General features: G+C 39.0%; 3 protein-coding genes across 4 annotated transcripts in view; 1 reads left to right on the forward strand and 2 right to left on the reverse strand.

The window, feature by feature from the left end:
- Positions 1–5,250, forward strand: part of LOC103139165 (tyrosine-protein phosphatase non-receptor type 22-like) — a 22,231-nt gene extending 16,981 nt beyond the window's left edge. Inside the window, exons 17-26 of the mRNA XM_007553654.2 lie at positions 457–484; positions 634–723; positions 942–1,010; positions 1,093–1,226; positions 1,353–1,380; positions 1,854–1,916; positions 2,191–2,294; positions 2,371–2,401; positions 2,486–2,569; positions 4,067–5,250. Coding sequence (XP_007553716.1) covers positions 457–484; positions 634–723; positions 942–1,010; positions 1,093–1,226; positions 1,353–1,380; positions 1,854–1,916; positions 2,191–2,294; positions 2,371–2,401; positions 2,486–2,569; positions 4,067–4,128 — 693 coding nt within the window. The 3' untranslated portion in view covers positions 4,129–5,250. The remainder of the gene's footprint in view (positions 1–456; positions 485–633; positions 724–941; positions 1,011–1,092; positions 1,227–1,352; positions 1,381–1,853; positions 1,917–2,190; positions 2,295–2,370; positions 2,402–2,485; positions 2,570–4,066) is intronic.
- On the reverse strand, positions 5,182–14,853 carry rsbn1 (round spermatid basic protein 1). The gene is made up of 7 exons (XM_007553653.2): positions 14,071–14,853; positions 12,447–13,114; positions 9,440–9,577; positions 8,476–8,618; positions 8,209–8,376; positions 7,609–7,717; positions 5,182–7,524 (listed from the first exon to the last, which is right to left on the reverse strand). The coding sequence occupies exons 1-7, from the start codon at positions 14,657–14,659 to the stop codon at positions 7,000–7,002; spliced, it is 2,340 nt and encodes a 779-aa protein (XP_007553715.2). The 5' UTR covers positions 14,660–14,853; the 3' UTR covers positions 5,182–6,999.
- Positions 14,854–15,366: 513 nt separating this feature from the next.
- Positions 15,367–19,348, reverse strand: part of magi3a (membrane associated guanylate kinase, WW and PDZ domain containing 3a) — a 128,782-nt gene continuing 124,800 nt past the window's right edge. The window contains exon 21 of one of the 2 annotated variants that reach the window (XM_007553655.2): positions 15,367–18,896. In XM_007553655.2, coding sequence (XP_007553717.1) covers positions 17,959–18,896 — 938 coding nt within the window. In that variant the 3' untranslated portion in view covers positions 15,367–17,958. The remainder of the gene's footprint in view (positions 18,897–19,348) is intronic. The other variant, XM_016672230.1, reaches the window with a different exon arrangement.

Consider the following 19,348-nt stretch of genomic DNA (forward strand, 5'->3'; position numbering starts at 1 on the left):
GAGAAATGATACAACTGCTAAAATCTGATGATGCTCCTTTCATGTTTACATTTCACGAAGAATAATGTTGCACTCATGTCTTCTCCTTTGGTTTTTATGTTGTTTCCTTCAGTGATTCTTAAGGGGAAGGTGTTTTTCAAAGGGTTTGGTTTGTTTGACACAGTAACTGAAAGGGAACCGAACCAGATGAAAATGTAGCAAACTTTGGTCCGCCATCGAATTAAGTCTACTGGTCTATCAAGTGTGAAACACCCTAAGAAACAGTCTGTATTTTAAATACTGAAGAGGATCTGCTTACTTTATGTCTGACTTTGAGAGACTTAGTACCTCTCATTTACTGGATTTTTTATTTAACAGTCAAGCTATGAACTTTGACCAGCCGTTTTTTCCGCATGTTTTGAAAATGTTTCTATAGATTTTCTGAAAGCAAGCTTGTTTTTTTTTTTTTTCTTGCAGAGTCTCAGAGCAAAAATGACTCTCTCAGGTAAGATGTTCTAATAGATAAAATAACCACAGCAAAGTACTGTTATGATCATTTAATTTTTTCTCTTTTCAGTTTAACATTTGCAAGCTTTGATGTTTCTAGAAGATCAATAGTATAAATCAGCTTTGTGTTGTTTTTTTTCATGATAGCTCCAACTTCAGTAATGCAACTTGACCAAACAAATTTCCACACTTCCAGTCCACCTCCGGTCCCTATGACTCCACCACCTCTTCCTCGCAGTAAGCTTGTCCGGCATAAAAGATTAAGAAATTTAAATATTTTTCTTCTTTCAGAACTGATTAGAAGGGGGGGAAAATCTAGGTCTACACTCCAATTTGTAAAAAATAAAGTTTAAACATTGTGCAAAACATTCTATAGAATGTTATTTGACTTTCAGAATGAATCAAAAATGGTTAGAAAAGGAGAATTAAACATTCTTTCATACTTGGGTTTGTAGCTGAGGACAGTCTGGCATCACCTGTTGCTAAAAGAGTCCCAGAATCCTTCCCCTTCCCTGCAGAAACTTGTGAGCATTTCATTCCCTTCTTATACAGCGACTCATGAAAGAGATGATTGTCTAAGAACTGCCACTCTGTCTGATCTTTCAGCTCATGACAGAAATATGCAACGCCCTCTTTCCATGGGGTCAGCACAGTCGCTTCCCAGGGTGGGAATGTCATCAGAGTGGGATGGCAGCTCCCAGCCCAAGAAGTTCCTGGATGCTGTCATGAACCGGAGCAAGGTAACATGAACTCCAATATGTCATAAAGTTCAACAGAATTACTCTGGGTTAATTTTCACTGGGCTCTAAAGCCAAATTTCTTATTTTTCTCCTCTAAGTTTTAACATGTCTAATATCTTTCCTCAGAGTGTTCGTGCTAAAAGCTCACGTTCAGGTGAGTTACCTGCCTTCGTCTTACTGAGCCTTTAAGCAGTTAAAAGTTAAACACAGATAGCCACCTGCTTGTTGTTGGCTCAGATCTGTGACTCGGATGCAGAGCATCAACGATTTACGCTGCTGCACAGGATCCCAGGCCTGCAGGGATTCCCGAGAACATGTCACTTCTTACCAAGAATATCCATCTTATATATAGATAGATATATACTTATAGTTTTTTGTATGTTTATACCATAATTTAATGCAGTTAGTCATATTACATGCACAAAAAAGAAACTTAATCTTTTTGTTAGTACAAACATGGAGGCTCACAGAGAGTAAAATTAAATGTCACTATCACAAGGAGGTATGAAGGGGTTTAAAGCTTGACTGGTTAAACATTCTGCATGCTGATTATTATTATTATTATTAGTGGAAATAAATGTGTTTCAACAGGGGATGTTTTTATTAATCATTGTGTTCATACTGCAGAGCCCCTCAGTGCATTTCCGCAGCTCACTCCTCTTCCTGTGGTCTCAGCTGAAGGAGGAAGTGGTGAGTCAGTTTGAAGCACACTACACAGTAGCCTGTCTCACACAGTCTATTAATAACCGTACAAGCACTCATCAAAATGACAGAAGATCCTCAGACATATCAAGAAAAGCAGATCAGCCACAAGACGCTGCACATCGAAGGAAGCTGAGATTCCTTTTAAGAGTTTGGATAAGATATTTTTGCACAGACATGAGGGGGGAGCATCGTGCCAGGTGAAATGTCAACATCTGGGCAAAAATATGCTTCATCTCCTTTCCGTTTCTATGTTCATCAGCGCAAGTGGAACAACAGAATATAAACCACAGGCCCACCCCAAACAGTGACAGATCAGGAAGCAAAGCAGACAAAAGCAGTGAAAAGAGCATGTTGAGAACAAAGGTAAGACAAGAAGAGCAACGTTATAAGCTATGGATAAAATAAAGCATAGATCAATAATTTTCTTTTCTTTATTTAGAGCCTGAAACTTTTTAGGCATAAATCAAAACGTAAGTAACGTTACTCTGTACTTCACGTCGTTAATAAAACTAATAATTTCTCTCATAAAATAACTGTGAAAACTTTAATTCCAGCTAAAACAGCCCCTCCACCGCCTCCAACTCAGGCTGGAGCTACAGCCACCTCACATAGTAGCTCATTTACTGTGTTTAAATTTGGTAAGTCAATATGCCAGTTTATACTCATGTTAAGGAAAACGATAGATGGTTTAGATGCTTTTTAAAATATCCCACAAAAAGTGTTCTATGTATTTGTAGTAATCCTTTTTAACTCTGACACCACTAAATAAAATCCAATGCAGACACTGCCTCTGGCAATAAGTAGAGTTCATCTGTGCAAATTATATCCAGGTCACTGGAGGAAGGTGCTCTGGACAGATGAGACTATTTGGTCTCCAAGTGAAAAGCTATTTGAGAGGATAAGCAAACAACCTGAACACACCTTCTCCATGCTGAAACATGGTGATGGCAGAATCATGCTGTGGCCATTCAATTCTACTCAGGAATTTTTTTCAGGGTTTCTGCAGGTTTGAACAACTCAGATTTAAGATTCCATTATGAATGGAATTTAAGACCTAAGTAATTAAAAATGTACAAAAGAAAATTGTATGGTTTGGCAAAAGAAGTGAGCCAGATGAACACCATCCAGCAATAAATCTGCACTTATCCATGATGGACATAAAAAATCTTAAACCTTGCTAGCTAGCTAGCTAGGGTATTTTAGCAGCTAGTTACCGGTAGCCGCAACCGTCTCAAGCCACCGAACGCAATGATGATATCTGCAGATGACAGAAAATCCTGTGAAGAAAAAAAATATACATGATTAAATAGTTCATCCACAACAAAATGTAAGATGTGTGATTAATGTATTTAAGGTAAAGTTAATTTAATTTAAAGAGTAAGACATTTAAAGGTCTTAATTTTAGATACATGAAGTTTAAAGACATCCAAGAGTCTTCAAAGAGTCGCCATGGATGATGATGTTGTGGGCTGGAAGCATCTCCAGTAGCAGTTGGTCTCGCAATGAAGCTTCTGACTGAAGACTGTTGCTGTATGACAATCTCATGATCGTCATGACTTGTTCCAAAAATAGCATGCCCTGGATGAAACCATCATTTGATGGCAAGCACTGCTAATCCACCTCATTTGCTTTTTTTATGAAGCTAATGTTTTTTGTCCACACTATTTAATTGCCATCCCTGTCAGGCTGTCACTGTAAATAACAACTTGTTCTTAATAGTTTACCGATTAAAGGTTGAATAAATGCATGAACACAGCACATTCATTGTTTAAAGTAGCCCAGTCAAAGTCCAGACCAAAAACAACTTGGGGCAAGAATTAAAATTGATGCACATATGTGAAGTCAGTAGTTGGGCCCATTGGATAGTTTTACTTCCACTTCACAATTATGCAATACTTCATCTTTGTTTGTCGACCACATGAAATTTCCTCCACTTTCACTGCTGTATTTACTACTTCAAACTCTTTTGGCTCAATGAAGTACTCTTTGAATTTGTATTAAAAAATACCTTAGAGTTTGGATTTGTGAAGAGGCAAACCACAAAAAACAGCTAATGAGTTAAAAATACTTTTCAAACATGATAAAACAAAACCATCACAAATCTAATCTGTGAAATCATCCTTTCTGTTCCACAGGATTTGGGAACCGTTTTGGAAAGCCAAAAGGCCCTCGGAGCTATCCGGAGACCTGGATCTGAAGAGACTTGGCCTCAAAATAATACACTGCACTACTCAGTGACTTTGGGACAGAAGCAGGTTTATTACAAATTTGTCAAGAAAACATCCGACACAGCAGAAGAAGAACAGAGAAAAGCCAAAACGGGTTTCTGTGCAGCTGCACCTCCCGTCAGGAAACACGCAGGAAGGGCCCAGTTTTTGTGCAATTTATAAAGTAAAGCAAATGTTTAACTTCTGAACAGTGCCTTCTATAAAACAAAAAGCAACATCGATATTCAGATATGAGAAACCGCTTGGAGTGAGTTTCTGTATGACTTGTTTTATTTTGTGCTCAAGGCAAAGCTGTTGCGTTGTGTGTTAGGTCTAAATTTAAATGTGCATGTGTGTGATGATTGTGGTCGCATGTATGCTTTCAGCGTGAAACAAGAAAACGGGTATAACGAATCCTCACGAGCGCGACACTTTGTCTTTCAAACAGAGCGGACTTTGCATCGTTCACTGCTTCTTTGCCATATTATTTAAAAGCGATATGATGAAACTGATATCCTGATAAATATTGAATGTCGTGCATATGGATATGCTGCAACTGCACATTTATTTATTAAAAAATATGTCTTTGCATTCCAATTGCGTTTTTCCTATTTAAGCGTAATTGTATTATTTTACAACGGTAAACAATGTATGCTTCCTGTATCTTTCTGTCTGTGATTTATGATGCCAACAAGTAAGGGAAAAAAAAAAAACTAAATCTAAAAATCTTCAAGAAAGAAGAGCTACAAGAAGTCAAGACTATATGGAAGCCATAATAACATAGCAAAAAATCCATTCTGTGATTTAAGAAAGCCAAACTATTATGTGTAAAGTATTTGCTACCAGGTACTTATTTCCCATTTCAGTCATCAAAAAAATAGAAGCCTTCAGTCTCAAGTTCGGCTAATCATGCAAAAGGCACCAGGTAGCACAACGTCACTTCCTTCCTTCTAAACCTCATTCTGAAAAAAATCTGAAAACAAGAAACTGAAGGCCTCAATCTCCATCCAACGTCTGGACGCTTTGGAACATCATTTCCAGCCTTCATCCTATACATTCTTTCTAAAACTACCTAAAGTCGTCACCTTACGAAAGATTTTGATGAAAAAAAACCCAATATAACCATCACAACAGTCACATAATCTCAGCTATCACAACGACATATTACGCTCCATTTTCATTCTAAACATGAAAAACGACTGACTATTATTGCTAAGTGCAACTTTTGCAGTTCCGTTGTGATTAAAAGATGCTCGAGATACCGGATCAGAAAGCAGAATCTGCAGAAAATAAATATTAAAAAAAGGTACAAACAATCAAACAAGTTCACAAATAAAACAAAGTTTGAATTATGACTATAAGTACAAACTCATAGCTGGCAAAAAAAGATTTAAGTGCTTTAAGTTTACTAACATAATTGCATGACGCTTTTAAAGGGGGGAATTAGTCCACTTCAAAGCGGCTTCAGACGGCCTTCGGGATCTCAGAAAAAGTAATTTCAGTTTAAAGGCAAGCGTCACCCTACTGCAGACTGGATACTCACCCACAAGTATCAAATCAGAAAATGTGGAACTTCATTTTAAACTTGAGAATCCTGCACATCCTCTACCATGTACAGCGCTGCTGTGGAGGATCATACCTGGGTAAACACTTCCTCCTTTTATAGTCGCAACAAAGAAATTAATTAATGAACCTAATGAGACATTGTTCGCGCTTCCTCTTCTCTCAAAAACAATTTTCCCAATCATATTGAATTGCAGACAACAGAAAACCTTAATCTTCCCACAGGCGCTCAGCAACAAGTCAACATGTGCAATTTGGAGGTGTGGACACTTCTTTGCAGCTTTGCTCATACTAATCTTTGCATGGATAGAGACTAATCATCACATGTGTTTTTATGTCTTAGTGTGAAGAACATGGTAAAAGTTGCCTCCGGTGAGATCCTTCTTTTTTGTTGGAGCCAGAGTGGCGTCAGAATGCCAAGCACATATCTGTTGTGGTGTAGATGGTGTTGTAAGAAGCTAATTTGTGTAATTCCTGGTCAGTGTGGCCAGGGTTAGGCTGGCTTGTGGTCAGTCCTGCTACAAATTCTTGGTTCAGTGACCAAGCACACCAGCGAGGGCCATGATGTGAATTTGTATCTCACACCATGGATATGCTACTACTGTTGCCATCAGGCTGCCAGTTCCCAGATATGCTGCCACCCTGATAATTAGTTACAACAGTCACACCACTGAAGTTTTGTACATGGAGGAAGGAGAGCGCTTTAAACATTACTGGATTCTCTGAAGAGTGGACATCCAGTTTCTGGGGGATTTTCAATCTCACTTTGACATAAAGTGACCCCAATCAAGCCAAATTAACACCCTGCCCCATCTGCGCTGAGCTCACCGCACACAGCTGCCCATGTCTCCAAATCAATTGAATAAAAATACAAAATCCCGGGCTTAAGGTGATCTTCATAAGTTTCATGATAACATGGCAGGTTCATGCAGCTGAAGAAAGTCTGTTATTGATCAAGAACACATCCAGGTTAATGGGTGAATTGGATTCCGAGAAATAACTTCACCGTGAAATAAAAAACAAAAAAAGTTTCTTTCACACAGCACGTGTGACGATTTACAATATCAGTTTAAAAATAATAAGATTCTTTACATCCGATAACTAAATATATATATTATTCTGTCCCATTAAACAATAACATTACAGTAGGTTAAAAAAAAGAAGACAAAAACACACCATTATTGTGAGATAAAAAAGAAGAATAATTTAAAAGCTTCCTGATTGACTCAGATGTCAAATTTAGTCTAAAATTTTAAATACTTCCTGCTATAGCTGGAAGGAAGAAGGGCTGACTGGGATCATTTGGGGATCTCCGTGCTGTGGCCATTAGCCTTTGGCAGCGAGGGCTCCTTCGAGGGCGTGCAGCCAGAGTGGACCGAGGCGGGGTAAAGGTGGGGGAGGTGAGTGGATTTGGTGGGCTGAGGGGGGGCTGGCTGAGGCTCCTTCGACGGCGTGGCCGGCCTCTGGAACTCGGGCTCCTCGGTTTTGGCCACCCCGCCGTGGATGCTGTCCGGCTGGCGCCGTGAACACGGGGTGAGAGTGGAGTCCGGTCTGGCAGGGGAGGAGAAGGAGACTCGGCCTGATGTGGGGCTCAGATCTTTGGGCTGCTGCTGCTCCTCCGTGGCATCCGTGTCTTCGGCCGAGTGGTACTGTTTGAGGCGGATGTGCCAGGCCAGGCTGCAGACGGCTGACACCGTCTTGAACTGGTGGATGACGTTCCTGGGGATGAAGTAAATGTCGTCGTCGCAGAGTTGCGCGCGGATGTAGCGGATGCCTTCCCTCCTCAGCTGATTCAGCTTGGCGTCATCCACCCACTGGACACACTTCACCAAGACACACACATACGTTATTAAACATATGCAGAAAAAAAAAAGAAAACATTATTTTTAACTGGAATCTGAATTTACCTGAGAAACTGGGGGCTCATAAAGATCCAGCTGCAGCCTCTGGACAACCTCGTTAAAGTCCCCAGCATCAAAACACACCACATCCTTGGTAATCCGAGGGCGGTTATCCCTTTAAGAGATCCCATTAAAAATAAACAAGTAAATAACCTTCTCAACAACTACACTGCAATAACAGCGAATCTTGCCAAGTATTTTTGGCTAGTTTGAAGTGAAAATATCTTAGTACACTTGAAATAAGACAAAAATAATTTACAAGTTACTTTTCAGGAAGAAAAGTTTAGAATGAACTTGTATTCTTTAAAAAATTATATCTACACAGGCAGATTATTTCACTTATAACAAAACATTTTCATATGTTATAGGTAAAGAAATCTACCAGTGGAACTAGTGCTTTTTTGAAAACCAACATTAAGAAAGTATTTACTGAAAACAAGCTCCTATATCTTGCTGAAAAGTTACTTGTAAGTTAGTTTTGCTTCATTACAAGTGTACTAACATATTTGTACAAAAAACTGGACAAAGATATGAGTTAAGATTAAGTGTTTTTGCAGTGTAGTTAACAACGGTGAGGCAAATCTGATTATGCTCAACGAAACGCACCCTTCTCCAAAGTGCACAGCCTTCAGGACCCCCACAGCAGCTGTGCTCTGCCAGTCGAAACTCTGCCCTACATGATCAGCATGGGCCTTAGTCCGGTCTTCGAACAGAACCTCTCTGGGTTCACTGGCCCTCGGTAGGTAGTGCAGGTTTTTTATTTCATTCATAGATCTAAAATAATCAAATAAATGAATAGAAAAGCAGCAGATGAGCAGCTGGTTTTCTTTTTAGTTAGAGGTAGACGTCCAACGTTCTTGCACAAGCTCTTACCTGCGACGCTTAAATGGAGACTTGGGCATATCAGCAGTTGGAACCATTTGCTCTCCCGGTCGGACCCACATGATGGGTCCGTCGTCACTCTGAGAGCGACAGTCCAGCTTCAGACTGGAGAGGGTTCCCCAAGGCAGGGTCATCTACAAAACCAGTCACAGGTACAGACAATACATTTAAATGGACATGATTCAAGGTAGTTCCTGCATCTGCAAGACAATATATGCCAGAATACCGAAACAATATTCAAGATCTAATGAAATTTGTTTCTTAACTGACCTGAGCCCAAAATACAATGAATTTAGCATTGTATTTTACAGCATCAAAAGTACATTTTGAGTAACATTTGTTGTTATATAGGGGATTTTCTGTGAGTTAGTGTATGATTCCTAGTTTATACCGACCACACAATGATGAACATTTTCTAATCTAACTGCAGTTCACGAGGCTGTTTATGATGTTTAAAATATAGAATGTCTCCCTCTTCTGGCAGTTTGGGTTGTTGCAGACATTTTTTTCCCTTTCACGTTCATATTTTTCTAGAATGAAACGCATATAGTCAAGCCTTTGTTGCTTTTTTATTTTTTATTTACAATTCAAGCACTTTCAGCCTGCATCATCTCTGTTTCTGCATATCTTCCAGCTGCCATTGACACTTTGGATATCCGTATTTTCTTAAATGTTTCCAAAGCATGAATATATTCTTAATATGTGCAAGTTAAAGCAAAAATCAAGATGAGATGAATATAAATAATTTAGCTAAATAGCTTTTCCTTCTCTTTGTCTTAAAATAAGATGTTATTTTGACACTACAAACAACAGATTCCACACTTTTTTTTGTTTTTGCTTGCCTTTCTCTAAAATACTAATACACTCGTGTGTTTAAGTGATAAAGCTGCTGTGCTACAAACACAAACTCTTACAGAAGCTATTGCAAGAACAGAAAACAAAATCTCTCTTCCACCTTGAGAAACGGCGACTCCTCCAGCATGTCCAAGAACTCTGGGAAATAATCTCCGACTTCTTCGTCCACGGCGCCGACCAGGCTGATCTGCCTCATGGGTCCGGCTCGGTACGTTCCAGAGCAATACGTCCGGCTCACCTGGGGAAAAAAGTAAAGGAACCTTTTAAATGCTACAAGCTAATCTTTATCTGTAAGCTAAAATAATATTTTCTCAATTTGAATGATAAAAGCACTTAAGGTCCATAAAAATACATTTTTTAAAGATTTTGTGCAATTTTTTACTTTTTCTTTTTTTGTTTAACACAGTTGCACTGCATCCTGTAGAATGACAATACAGCAATCACTATTATTAACTTGAGATTTCTCTTGATCATTACAGTTTTAGTACTGAATATATAATAAAAACACAGCTGTTCCATCAAGCAGATGGTATGAGAATGAATAAAACCAGCCAGACTTCACTGTCTTTTCTTTTTAGCAGAACAAAAACTGTCACAATTAGTCGCCTGCCAGAAACGACAGGTTCTGCTCTAAAACCCTTCAGAAATCCACATTACTACTAATGGATTTCTGATACGCCCACATTTACACACCAGTAATGTTGTAGAGCACAGTGTGTGAATCCCATTAACCCATTCAGTTATTTGCACATGAGCTCCAGGTTGTTAACAGTGTGTAGAGCTACAGATAAAATATTACATGCTGAACTCTAAGTGCTTAGCAAGTACAGCGGATAATTGTCGCCATTGTAGATTAATGAAAAACATTCAAATGTGGTCACAAAGAAATACATTTCTACCAAAAAAGCCTCAATATTTCTAGATTAATTTAACATGCTTTCTAAAAACAACAACAAAAAAAAGAACTTTCTTGGATGAGGAAAAAAGAAAAAAGAAAGCCAACAATGTACGATGTTAAAACTAAGCTATTTTCTGCCATTGTGAGGTCACAAATTTTCAATGAAAAAAACAAAACTCAGGAGTTTCTCTGAGGTTTTAAAGTCAGACATTTGCAACAAAATACCAGAAATCCTCAGAGAGCGAAATGCATCTGGATATTTTCCAAAGTGGGGCCTCTGGGCTCTTTTCCTGTACCAGAGCAGCATGTCCCGGTGCAGAGTCGTCAACAGCACAATGTTGAAAAACATTCCAGCTTTAGCATTATAATTTTTTTACCTTAATCCATACAAATTTACTATTTTGTTGACTTTCACAATTTTTAATTGATCTAGAAGTTTCAAAGTTTTTTTTTCCAGTAATGTACTGCTTCCTAGCCACATTTAAAATTGTATTTTAATCCTTAATGTCTAATAGTCATTGTGATATACCTGTCCCAGTGTGCAAAATGGTACCTGCTGGCATATGTTTTCCATGCACAGCAGTCACGGCATAGAGGTAAATATTACACAATGACATACAATCATCATCAGCCAGAGCTTACAGCCCTTACATAGACAGAGGACTTTCCAGTGGGTGAAATTATCAAATGTTCCCTACATGAAGGGGGGGAAAAACTGCTACTGTGACCTCCAATCAACATCCCCTGCAAACCTTCCTACTTCCTCTCTTCAAAGAGCAAACATCCACAGATTTGGGGGCAGAAAATCTAATTTTTCACAGCAGATAAATCTTTATTCCACTGGCAAGTACAAACTGTAAGTATGAATATCCAGTGGCAGATTGCTCTAAACAGTAAAGCAAAATTGTTTTGTTTTTACCTAAATGACAGGTGACTTTGCCTGTTGTTTTGCACTAACAATTTTTATTTTAAAACTGGTCAGAACCGGAGCAGAACTTGCTTCCGAATAAAAGTTGCCAGAATTCTAGTTTTTCAAGTTGCGGGTCTTTTTGTCACCATTGTGGTGAAGGACAAGCAGACTGAGCTCAAAACCAGGTTTTTGACGGTTTCAAATTTAAGACTTTTCAAGACCTTTTTAAGAACATTGTGAATGGAATTTAATACCTAAATGTCGAAAGAAATGTTCAAACTATGGAGTATTACAGTAACGGCAAGAAAAATAAAAGAATGAATAAAATTATGAGAATAAAGTCACAACATTACGACTTTATTCTGGTAATATCACATTATGTTAGTATTACATTGACTTTAGTCTCAAATTTATTCTCGTAAGATGACTTTATTATGTTATTACAACTTTATTCTTGTGTTATTTTGACTTTATTCTCGTACTATTATGACTTTTTTCTTATAATCTTTAAAATGTTTTTCTTAGTATGGCTCTAACACTNCTTCCGAATAAAAGTTGCCAGAATTCTAGTTTTTCAAGTTGCGGGTTTTTTTGTCACCATTGTGGTGAAGGACAAGCAGACTGAGCTCAAAACCAGGTTTTTGCCGGTTTCACCAACTCAAATTTAAGACTTTTCAAGACCTTTTTAAGAACATTGTGAATGGAATTTAATACCTAAATGTCGAAAGAAATGTTCAAACTATGGAGTATTACAGTAACGGCAAGAAAAATAAAAGAATGAATAAAATTATGAGAATAAAGTCATAACATTACGACTTTATTCTGGCAATATCACATTATGTTAGTATTACATTGACTTTAGTCTCAAATTTATTCTCGTAAGATGACTTTATTATGTTATTACAACTTTATTCTTGTGTTATTTTGACTTTATTCTCGTACTATTATGACTTTTTTCTTATAATCTTTAAAATGTTTTTCTTAGTATGGCTCTAACACTCTGCCGTACGAGTGATTAGTCCTGTCAAGACAAAATTTAAGACCTGTGATTCGCATATTGAAGACCAACTTTATAAAAACCAATTTAAGACATTTTGAGGCTTTGATTTTAGATGCATAAATTAAAGACTTTTTAAAGATCTGTGGACACCCTGAGGCTTTTTTATGGTGCTTCTCCAGTACATGTGTCAGAGAATTCACAACAGCACAGCCTACTGAGCACTAGGACTGTTGGGTTGTTTAAATTGAAGCCATGCTGTATCAAGTACATTGCCTCCCCTTCCCCCCTCCTCTACGTACCTGAGAATGGAAGTTGCTTATAGTGGTGGTCTCAATGTCTTTCTTGCCCAGTATTTCCATTTTGACAGGTGTGTTGGGGAAGTTGAAGGCAAAGTAGTCCAAGAAGTCAGGGAGGTACGAAGCTGCGCCGTGGATTACAGTCAAGGCGTAGACCGCTGCACCTTTGGGCTTCTCGGCAAAGGTGAGCTCCAGGAACTCCCGGGCGAATCCATCCATCTCAGCTGGACTGAGGCACGCCAACTCGTCAGCGTAAGCGTGCAGCACAGATCCGCCTCCGTTGGGCTGCTTCTCCTCGTGAATAAAGCGTCCATATCTGGTACCGGTCTGGAGGCAGGAGCTGCGGATGTAGTGGTCCTGATGCGAGAGGAAAGGTGTGCGGCCCATTTTGAGCGCTTGGATGTAAGGTGGACAGTTGTCGACAGGTTCTCTGCCAGGAAGTCGAGTGCTTTCTTGCTTTATGACGCCGGGCAGCTTAGCTTCAGGGTTAACAGGGACTGTGAGGTCAGCCCCAACCCCGGTGCATACAGTCTGAACCGCTTTGGTGTGCAGATGTCGGACCTTCTTGGCACCCTGATCATCGTCACGATGCTTCTTCTTCTTTTTCTTCTTCTTCAGAAGATATTCTTCTAGTGTTAGAGACTTTCCATTTTCATTGTTGGGCACCAACTCTGAAAATACAGTTAAAAAAGTCAGGCAAAGTTAGAAAAATGGAGAGAGTTGTTTGTGTTGCTGAGAAATAAATTGGGTTAATTGCAATCAATATCTCCAAAACAATAATCAACTTCAATCTCTCAATGTCATATTTTCCTGCTATATAGCACCTCTACGACATCATAATAGGATGTCTTATTTTAAGCAATGTTTTACATAACATTTATAATTGAGGTTAGAATAAAGTATAAATGTTCGTAAAGACTAGATACAACACAAACACAATATGCATTTCGGTCATTTTTAAAGACAAAATCAAAGTTTATTAATCAATAACTCAAACAAACTTTAATAGTGTAGCACTTTTTCTGCAAGTTTATGCTATATAAACAGTTACATGAGCCTGAAAACCTGTTAAAAAACAAACAGGTAAAGACAAATTCAAAAGAGGTTAGAAAGCCCCCAAATATCAAAATCTGTCAATGTATTAAACAGGATTAATGTAGAGAAAATATAATGTACATCCTTACTAAAGTATAACTGCAAAAAAATTAAAACAAAAATTATTTAAACACAAAGGACAGACAATGGAAAGATAAATAAAATGATAATAAACCTAATATAAAAGGTGAATAAATAAGTTAAATAAAAGCTCGTAAACAATATATATAATTTATAATAACATGAAAAGAACAAAATAATGGTACTTATATACAGCAAATAGAGGTAAATGAATGCTTAAAGATGAAATTAAAATTACTAATTTAAAATTAATTGTTCATTCACTGAAAAGAAAGGCTCATTTTAAACAGTCAGCTCAGATGTTTAAAAATGTAAACACTACTAAACTGGCTATATAATAAACTAAGCTAGCTAAAATGATCCGTTTACAAGCTACTGTTGACACATGTCAACAGTCTTGTGTTAGTATCAAACGGCTTGTAGCCGTTAAACACTCAAATAATAAGCTCACCTTTTTTCTTCTTCAGTTCAGGAAGCTTCACGTTAGCCTCCGAGTTTTCCTTCTTCAGCTTCAGCTTGTGCTCCTTCTCCCGGTGCTTGTCTTTGAGCTCCTGCGGCTGGGCCTTCACCACTTTGAGGGGCGTGAAAGTGAAGAGCGCAGGTGGCTGAGGGGGCACGGCTCGCTTCTGAGCTGGGAAAGCGGGCTGCAGGCTCTTCTTGGTACCGTTGGTGAGACCGTGAGGGTGGTGGCCGTGGTGGTGGTGGTGGATGTGGAGAACGTGTTTATCCGTGCTGAAGTTCTGGGTTTGGGGGTTCTGCTGCAACTGATGCGGTTGGTGGCTCCGGTTCTCGGCGTGCTGCTGCTGGTAGTTGTGATGATGATGATGGAGCTTCACCTTTTTCGCCTCTTTCTCAAATATTTCTCTTTTGTCGGCTGTCGGCGATAAATCTCTTTTTTTCTTCTTTTTCTTCTCTTTGATGAATCTGTCATAGCTGTCCCTTATCCGCTCGTCGTTCACTTTCGCACGGAGCAAGTCGACTTGAGCTGCCATCTTTGCACGTACAGTATGTTTAAAGGGCTCGGGGCCTGCACTGCGCATGCCCGCCACAATTTGTAGTTCTTATCCGAACAATTTGTAGTCAACTTAAACAATTTTGACGATGCTGCGCATGCGTTGTGGTTGCATTTTGGTTTTTGTAGTTCGCATTTGTCGCATGGCTTCTTGGGAGTTGTAGTTGAACTTGAGGTGACTGCGTGCGGCTCCGCACGCACTCTTCTCGCTCAGCTGACGTCATGGTTAATTTTATCACACCCACAAGAGGGAGTGCTTCCAGGCGGCAGACGCTGAACCGTTAGTGAACATTTACCAGCAGAAAATTAAAATAAAGAAAACATGCGGTTTAAATAAACGGTCAAGAACGTACAACCCCCCTTCCTCCCACCCACACACACACAAAAAGCAAACAATAATAATTCTAAAAAATAACACAGTTGTGGTTACCCCAAACTGAAAATTAATGTACATTTCAGAATTATACTGTGTTTTTTCAGGGAGCACAAAATGGGTTAATTATAGTAAAGAAAGTCAATGCGTCAGTAAGGAAATGTTCAAATTATGTGAAAGTATTGTTTAGTCATCAGCATACCTGTTTTTTCTGAAGTCTTCCATCTTCTCAAATGTCATCTGTATACTGGGGTACAATGACTGTTGGTGTTGAAGATTATGAAATTAACAGGATGTGTATGCTGTAAACTTTTTTACTAACATTGCCTGGTATGAGACAGAATGAAATACTTGAACTCTGATATGTTTAATCAGTAAACCTTTATTTATCAGTGCATGAACAGTATGCCATGATCATTTTTTTTTCCACCCATTGCATAACATTTCCTATCATTTCCCTTAAAAAAATAATGGAACAATTTACATAGATTTTTTTTTCTTCATGAAGGCATTTTTTTATACAGGTGCTGTACAATTTATAAACATTTACAACTACAATGATGTCAAAACTATGACTTTTAAATATGTTGGAGCAATGCAAGGCCACAGCATCAGACATGGTAAAGATATGAACAGTAAAAATGACAGTAGCCCATCATATCAACGTGAAAACAGACAATAAATTATTCAGTGGCCTCACAGACAAACAGATGCGTTACGTCTTCATATGCAGGCAGGGGGATGATGGTTGGGGTAAAGCTATGACTTGTTTGTGCAGAGCAGAGGTTGGAGCACTAGATGTCACTCTAGTCCACAGTAGGAATACCGAAACGCTACATTTTTTCTCTTGTTGGTGGAGCACAGTTGTTGTAGTCGATGCTTTTGTAACTTTTACATAGTTTAACACCAGACTGAATCCCATTTTGATCAGACTACCACAGAATCAGTGCAGATGTTTTCACATTATGTAGATGTGTCTGCAATCACAAACAAGCAGCTTTCATGTCAAAGCTGACGATTTAGTTGGATTCTTTTAAGGGTCTGGTTTTGTGTATAAAACAACCTTGACAACCATGTTGGAAATAAATGTTAAGATTTACACTTTGAGTATAATCTACAGTAAAATATAGCACCAGTCACAATGATTGGCAGCATTGGTAAAAGATGTGTAAAAAGCCTTAAAATAAGTTTGTTTTTATTGCAGTTGGACTATCTTAAGAAAATTGACGAAGAAACGTACATTTTTAGTACACCTATTTTGTGAAGAAAAACATTTGATCTAATTTAATAGTTATGCGCACCCTTAAATTTAGTCTAGATATAAAAATAAGCAGAGGTTGTTTTTTTAGTTGTTCTGTGTGTATAGAAACATTTTAGTAACTCACAATTTTTAGCTTCCTAGTGGTATAAAGACAGATAAACGGTACTTGTAGTGAGGAGGCTTGTAGGGAAGTTGGTATGTAAAGGTTATCCTTGAAGCTCTGCAGCAGAGTAAACTCTTGCTCAGATAAGAGTAAGGTTAAACTTTTTGGTTTCTAACACTTTAGGTGTGTTTCCTGTAAAAAAAGTATAAAAATATGTAAAGAAAAAAAAACTCACAGTTAAGCAGGGTGGAGGATAGGTATGCTGTGGGCCAGAACAACATTATTATTATTATTTATATTATCATAAAGATTATTATCTTAACAAGGGATGTATTTTTTTTAAATATTGGCCTGAGATGATGCCTCTGCAAAACAATATTCAAAGTTTTTATGGCTTTTTGCACATCTTTACCAGGAGTGTCAATGCATGCATCTGGCATTGTATATCAAATATTTGAACTAGGGTTGATGTTTTTTTGTACCTCTATTTATAATACAAATACAGATATCAAAATATTTTATGCAAATTTTAAGAAAAGGAAAGTCTGTACTTTTATCAGTCATATGACTGCTAATTTATTTATCCTAAATATGTTCAATGTTTGAGTAATCACTTTGCTAAATATTACATTTTTCAGATTAAGTACATTAGATCCTAAAGGAATAAATAAACACACATCGGCACAGTGCTGCTAACAGTCAACAACATGATGGATGACGCTGCTTACAGACCGTGAGATATCATGTAAAGTCTGAGGCTTTTAAAATGGGGATTTGTTTAAGCAATGATGTGTATCTACATGTTCGGCCTCCATCTAAGTGCACTCGACATGGACGCGTGTGAAGACTATCCTGTTTGCTTAAATTCTCACATTATTTTCACAACACAAGTACAAAAAAAAAAACATTAGATCTATAACCACAAGTATCTGGTCTGCTCATTGATGCATATAAAGTTTCATAGTGATCCTCCCACCAACATGGGATTTATAACTTCACATGTTCGGATGCAGTCACACAAATCACAGCTTTCATCGGCTTTTCAAAATGAAACAAAACAAAAACGTTTGTCTAATTAGATCATTTGAAGACAACTTAGGTCCCTTTGGGGACTATAACAGTGAATAAATCCTGCTCGGTTTAAAAGCTGTGAGTGCTTGAGTATGCTTGTAATCCTTCAAAAGTAAACAAACAGAAAAAAAAAAAACACAGATTCCTTCATGTGGCTCGGGTAGACAGGGTGAGCACTTCATTTGGACTCCTCCAAACTGATTCACAGTGAGCACTATCAGGAGCAGCTTCCATTTAACCGGAGTCTCTGATTGGCACAGAACAGATTTCCGTCCAAAGACCCTGCTCACAACTCATCTGACGTGGCCGTGCAGCAGAGTCAAGTACAAATACTTGTTTTATGTCAGAGATCAGCAGTTTGGTGCAAACCGTCTGAGGCAAACTGGGTGAGAAAAAACAAACAAACGACGAGACGTATAAATGAGAAGGTATGTTGCTGGTTATATTTTGATCCGATCTTTCCGACCCGTGTTCGGTTCTCGTAGGCGAGCTTCGTCTTCATCCAGCCCTGGAGAGATTTCAGATGTCTGCATATGTGGAGTCCACGTGGGACTGGATCTTGGTCGAGCTGGGGACTTTCCACGGGCCGGGAGTGATGGGGGCCTTCTTGCTGGTGCTGGTCCCGTTGCAGTTGGGATCCTGGATGCTACTGCTAGAACCTCTGGGGTCCCTTCTGTTGGCTTGCTCAGCCGGCCCCTGATACTTGGCCTCTGGATATTCCTTTTCGGCTCTCTCTCTTCTGCCCCTTTGGCCGGTGGTGGCTGGATCGGCGTCCGACCCTGCCCTCTCCCTGTGGGATTTCTGCGCCGCTGCCTCTTTCTGAGCCCTCTTTCCCTTCTTGTGATGATCATCGGCCCCCCAGCTTTTGTCTCCACTCTCTGCAGCCCCTCTCTCCTGTGGGTGAGTTGCATCCTCCCCCTTATGTCTCCAGTCTCTGACTTCCCCAGCCGGCTGTTGTCCAGCTGGGCGTCTGGGGCTCTGAGGGTCTTCTGGGTTCTTTGAATGCAGGACAGGATCAAGCTCCCTCTTGGAGCCCTTCCTTGGACTTGAGGAGCGCTGGTCTTTCTGCCCAGAAGTTTTTCTTTCCTTGCTCACGTCCTCCATTGTTTTTTGGGGGTTCTGGGAATGCTCCACATTATCCATTTGACCTTCTGCCATTTTCCTGGGACTGCCAGATTTGTAGTCGCTCTGCCCAGTTTTTCTAGGGCTAGTGGAACGCCTATGGTTGTGAGTAGGGATCTGCTGTCCTCTTGATCGGTTAGCTTGTCTACCATGCTCCTGTCCAGCACCGGGGAAACCAGGCACTCTGTAATCCCCGGCTGATGGCTCATCAGGGGCAAATACTTTAGAGGAAGATGGTGACCATCCTGTGGACGGGGAAGCTGGAGATGACTGGTCATCGGATGCAGAGAGTCTCGGAAAGCTTGTCGTCGGAATGGCTACTTTGTCTTTTGTACCTGGGAAAAAATAAATAAAAATTAGAAAAACATTTCTGCTGAGCATCCAGTGGATGCTTAGACATCCATTTCAAATGATCTTAAAACTTTTTACAACTTTAAAAGGTGACATTTATTCCATATATTCCAAACAAAAAACAAAAACTTCTGCAATAGTCCAGAAAATAACAAGAAACATGGTGGTGGTAGTTGCTTTCTTTAGATGGAACTAAATGAATTTGTCAGATTTGTCCCAAAACCTTTAGGAAGCTGAAGATTAGGTAAGATTTTACTTTTCAGCATCACAGTGAATACAAGCAAACACCCAAATCAACAAGAGAAAACTTCATCTGAAGGAAAAAAAAAGGTTTGGAGTGGCCTAGACAAATCCAGAACTGAATTTGTTCGGTCATTAGAAGAGAGATGTCTCCATAATTTGGTAGATTTTTTGCAAGATAGTGAAGTCAAATATT

The sequence above is a fragment of the Poecilia formosa genome, unplaced genomic scaffold (assembly GCF_000485575.1).
Source record: "Poecilia formosa unplaced genomic scaffold, Poecilia_formosa-5.1.2 Scaffold57, whole genome shotgun sequence".
In the NCBI taxonomy this organism is placed as follows: Eukaryota; Metazoa; Chordata; class Actinopteri; order Cyprinodontiformes; family Poeciliidae; genus Poecilia; species Poecilia formosa.

Coding starts and splice junctions, on each gene's coding strand:
- rsbn1 (XM_007553653.2), bottom strand. CDS start 14,659: ATGCGCAGTGCAGGCCCCGAGCCCTTTAAACATACTGTACGTGCAAAG. Junction 13,115..14,070: donor TGAACTGAAGAAGAAAAAAG/GTGAGCTTATTA, acceptor CTGTATTTTCAG/AGTTGGTGCCCAACAATGAA. Junction 8,619..9,439: donor AGGAGTCGCCGTTTCTCAAG/GTGGAAGAGAGA, acceptor CTGGTTTTGTAG/ATGACCCTGCCTTGGGGAAC.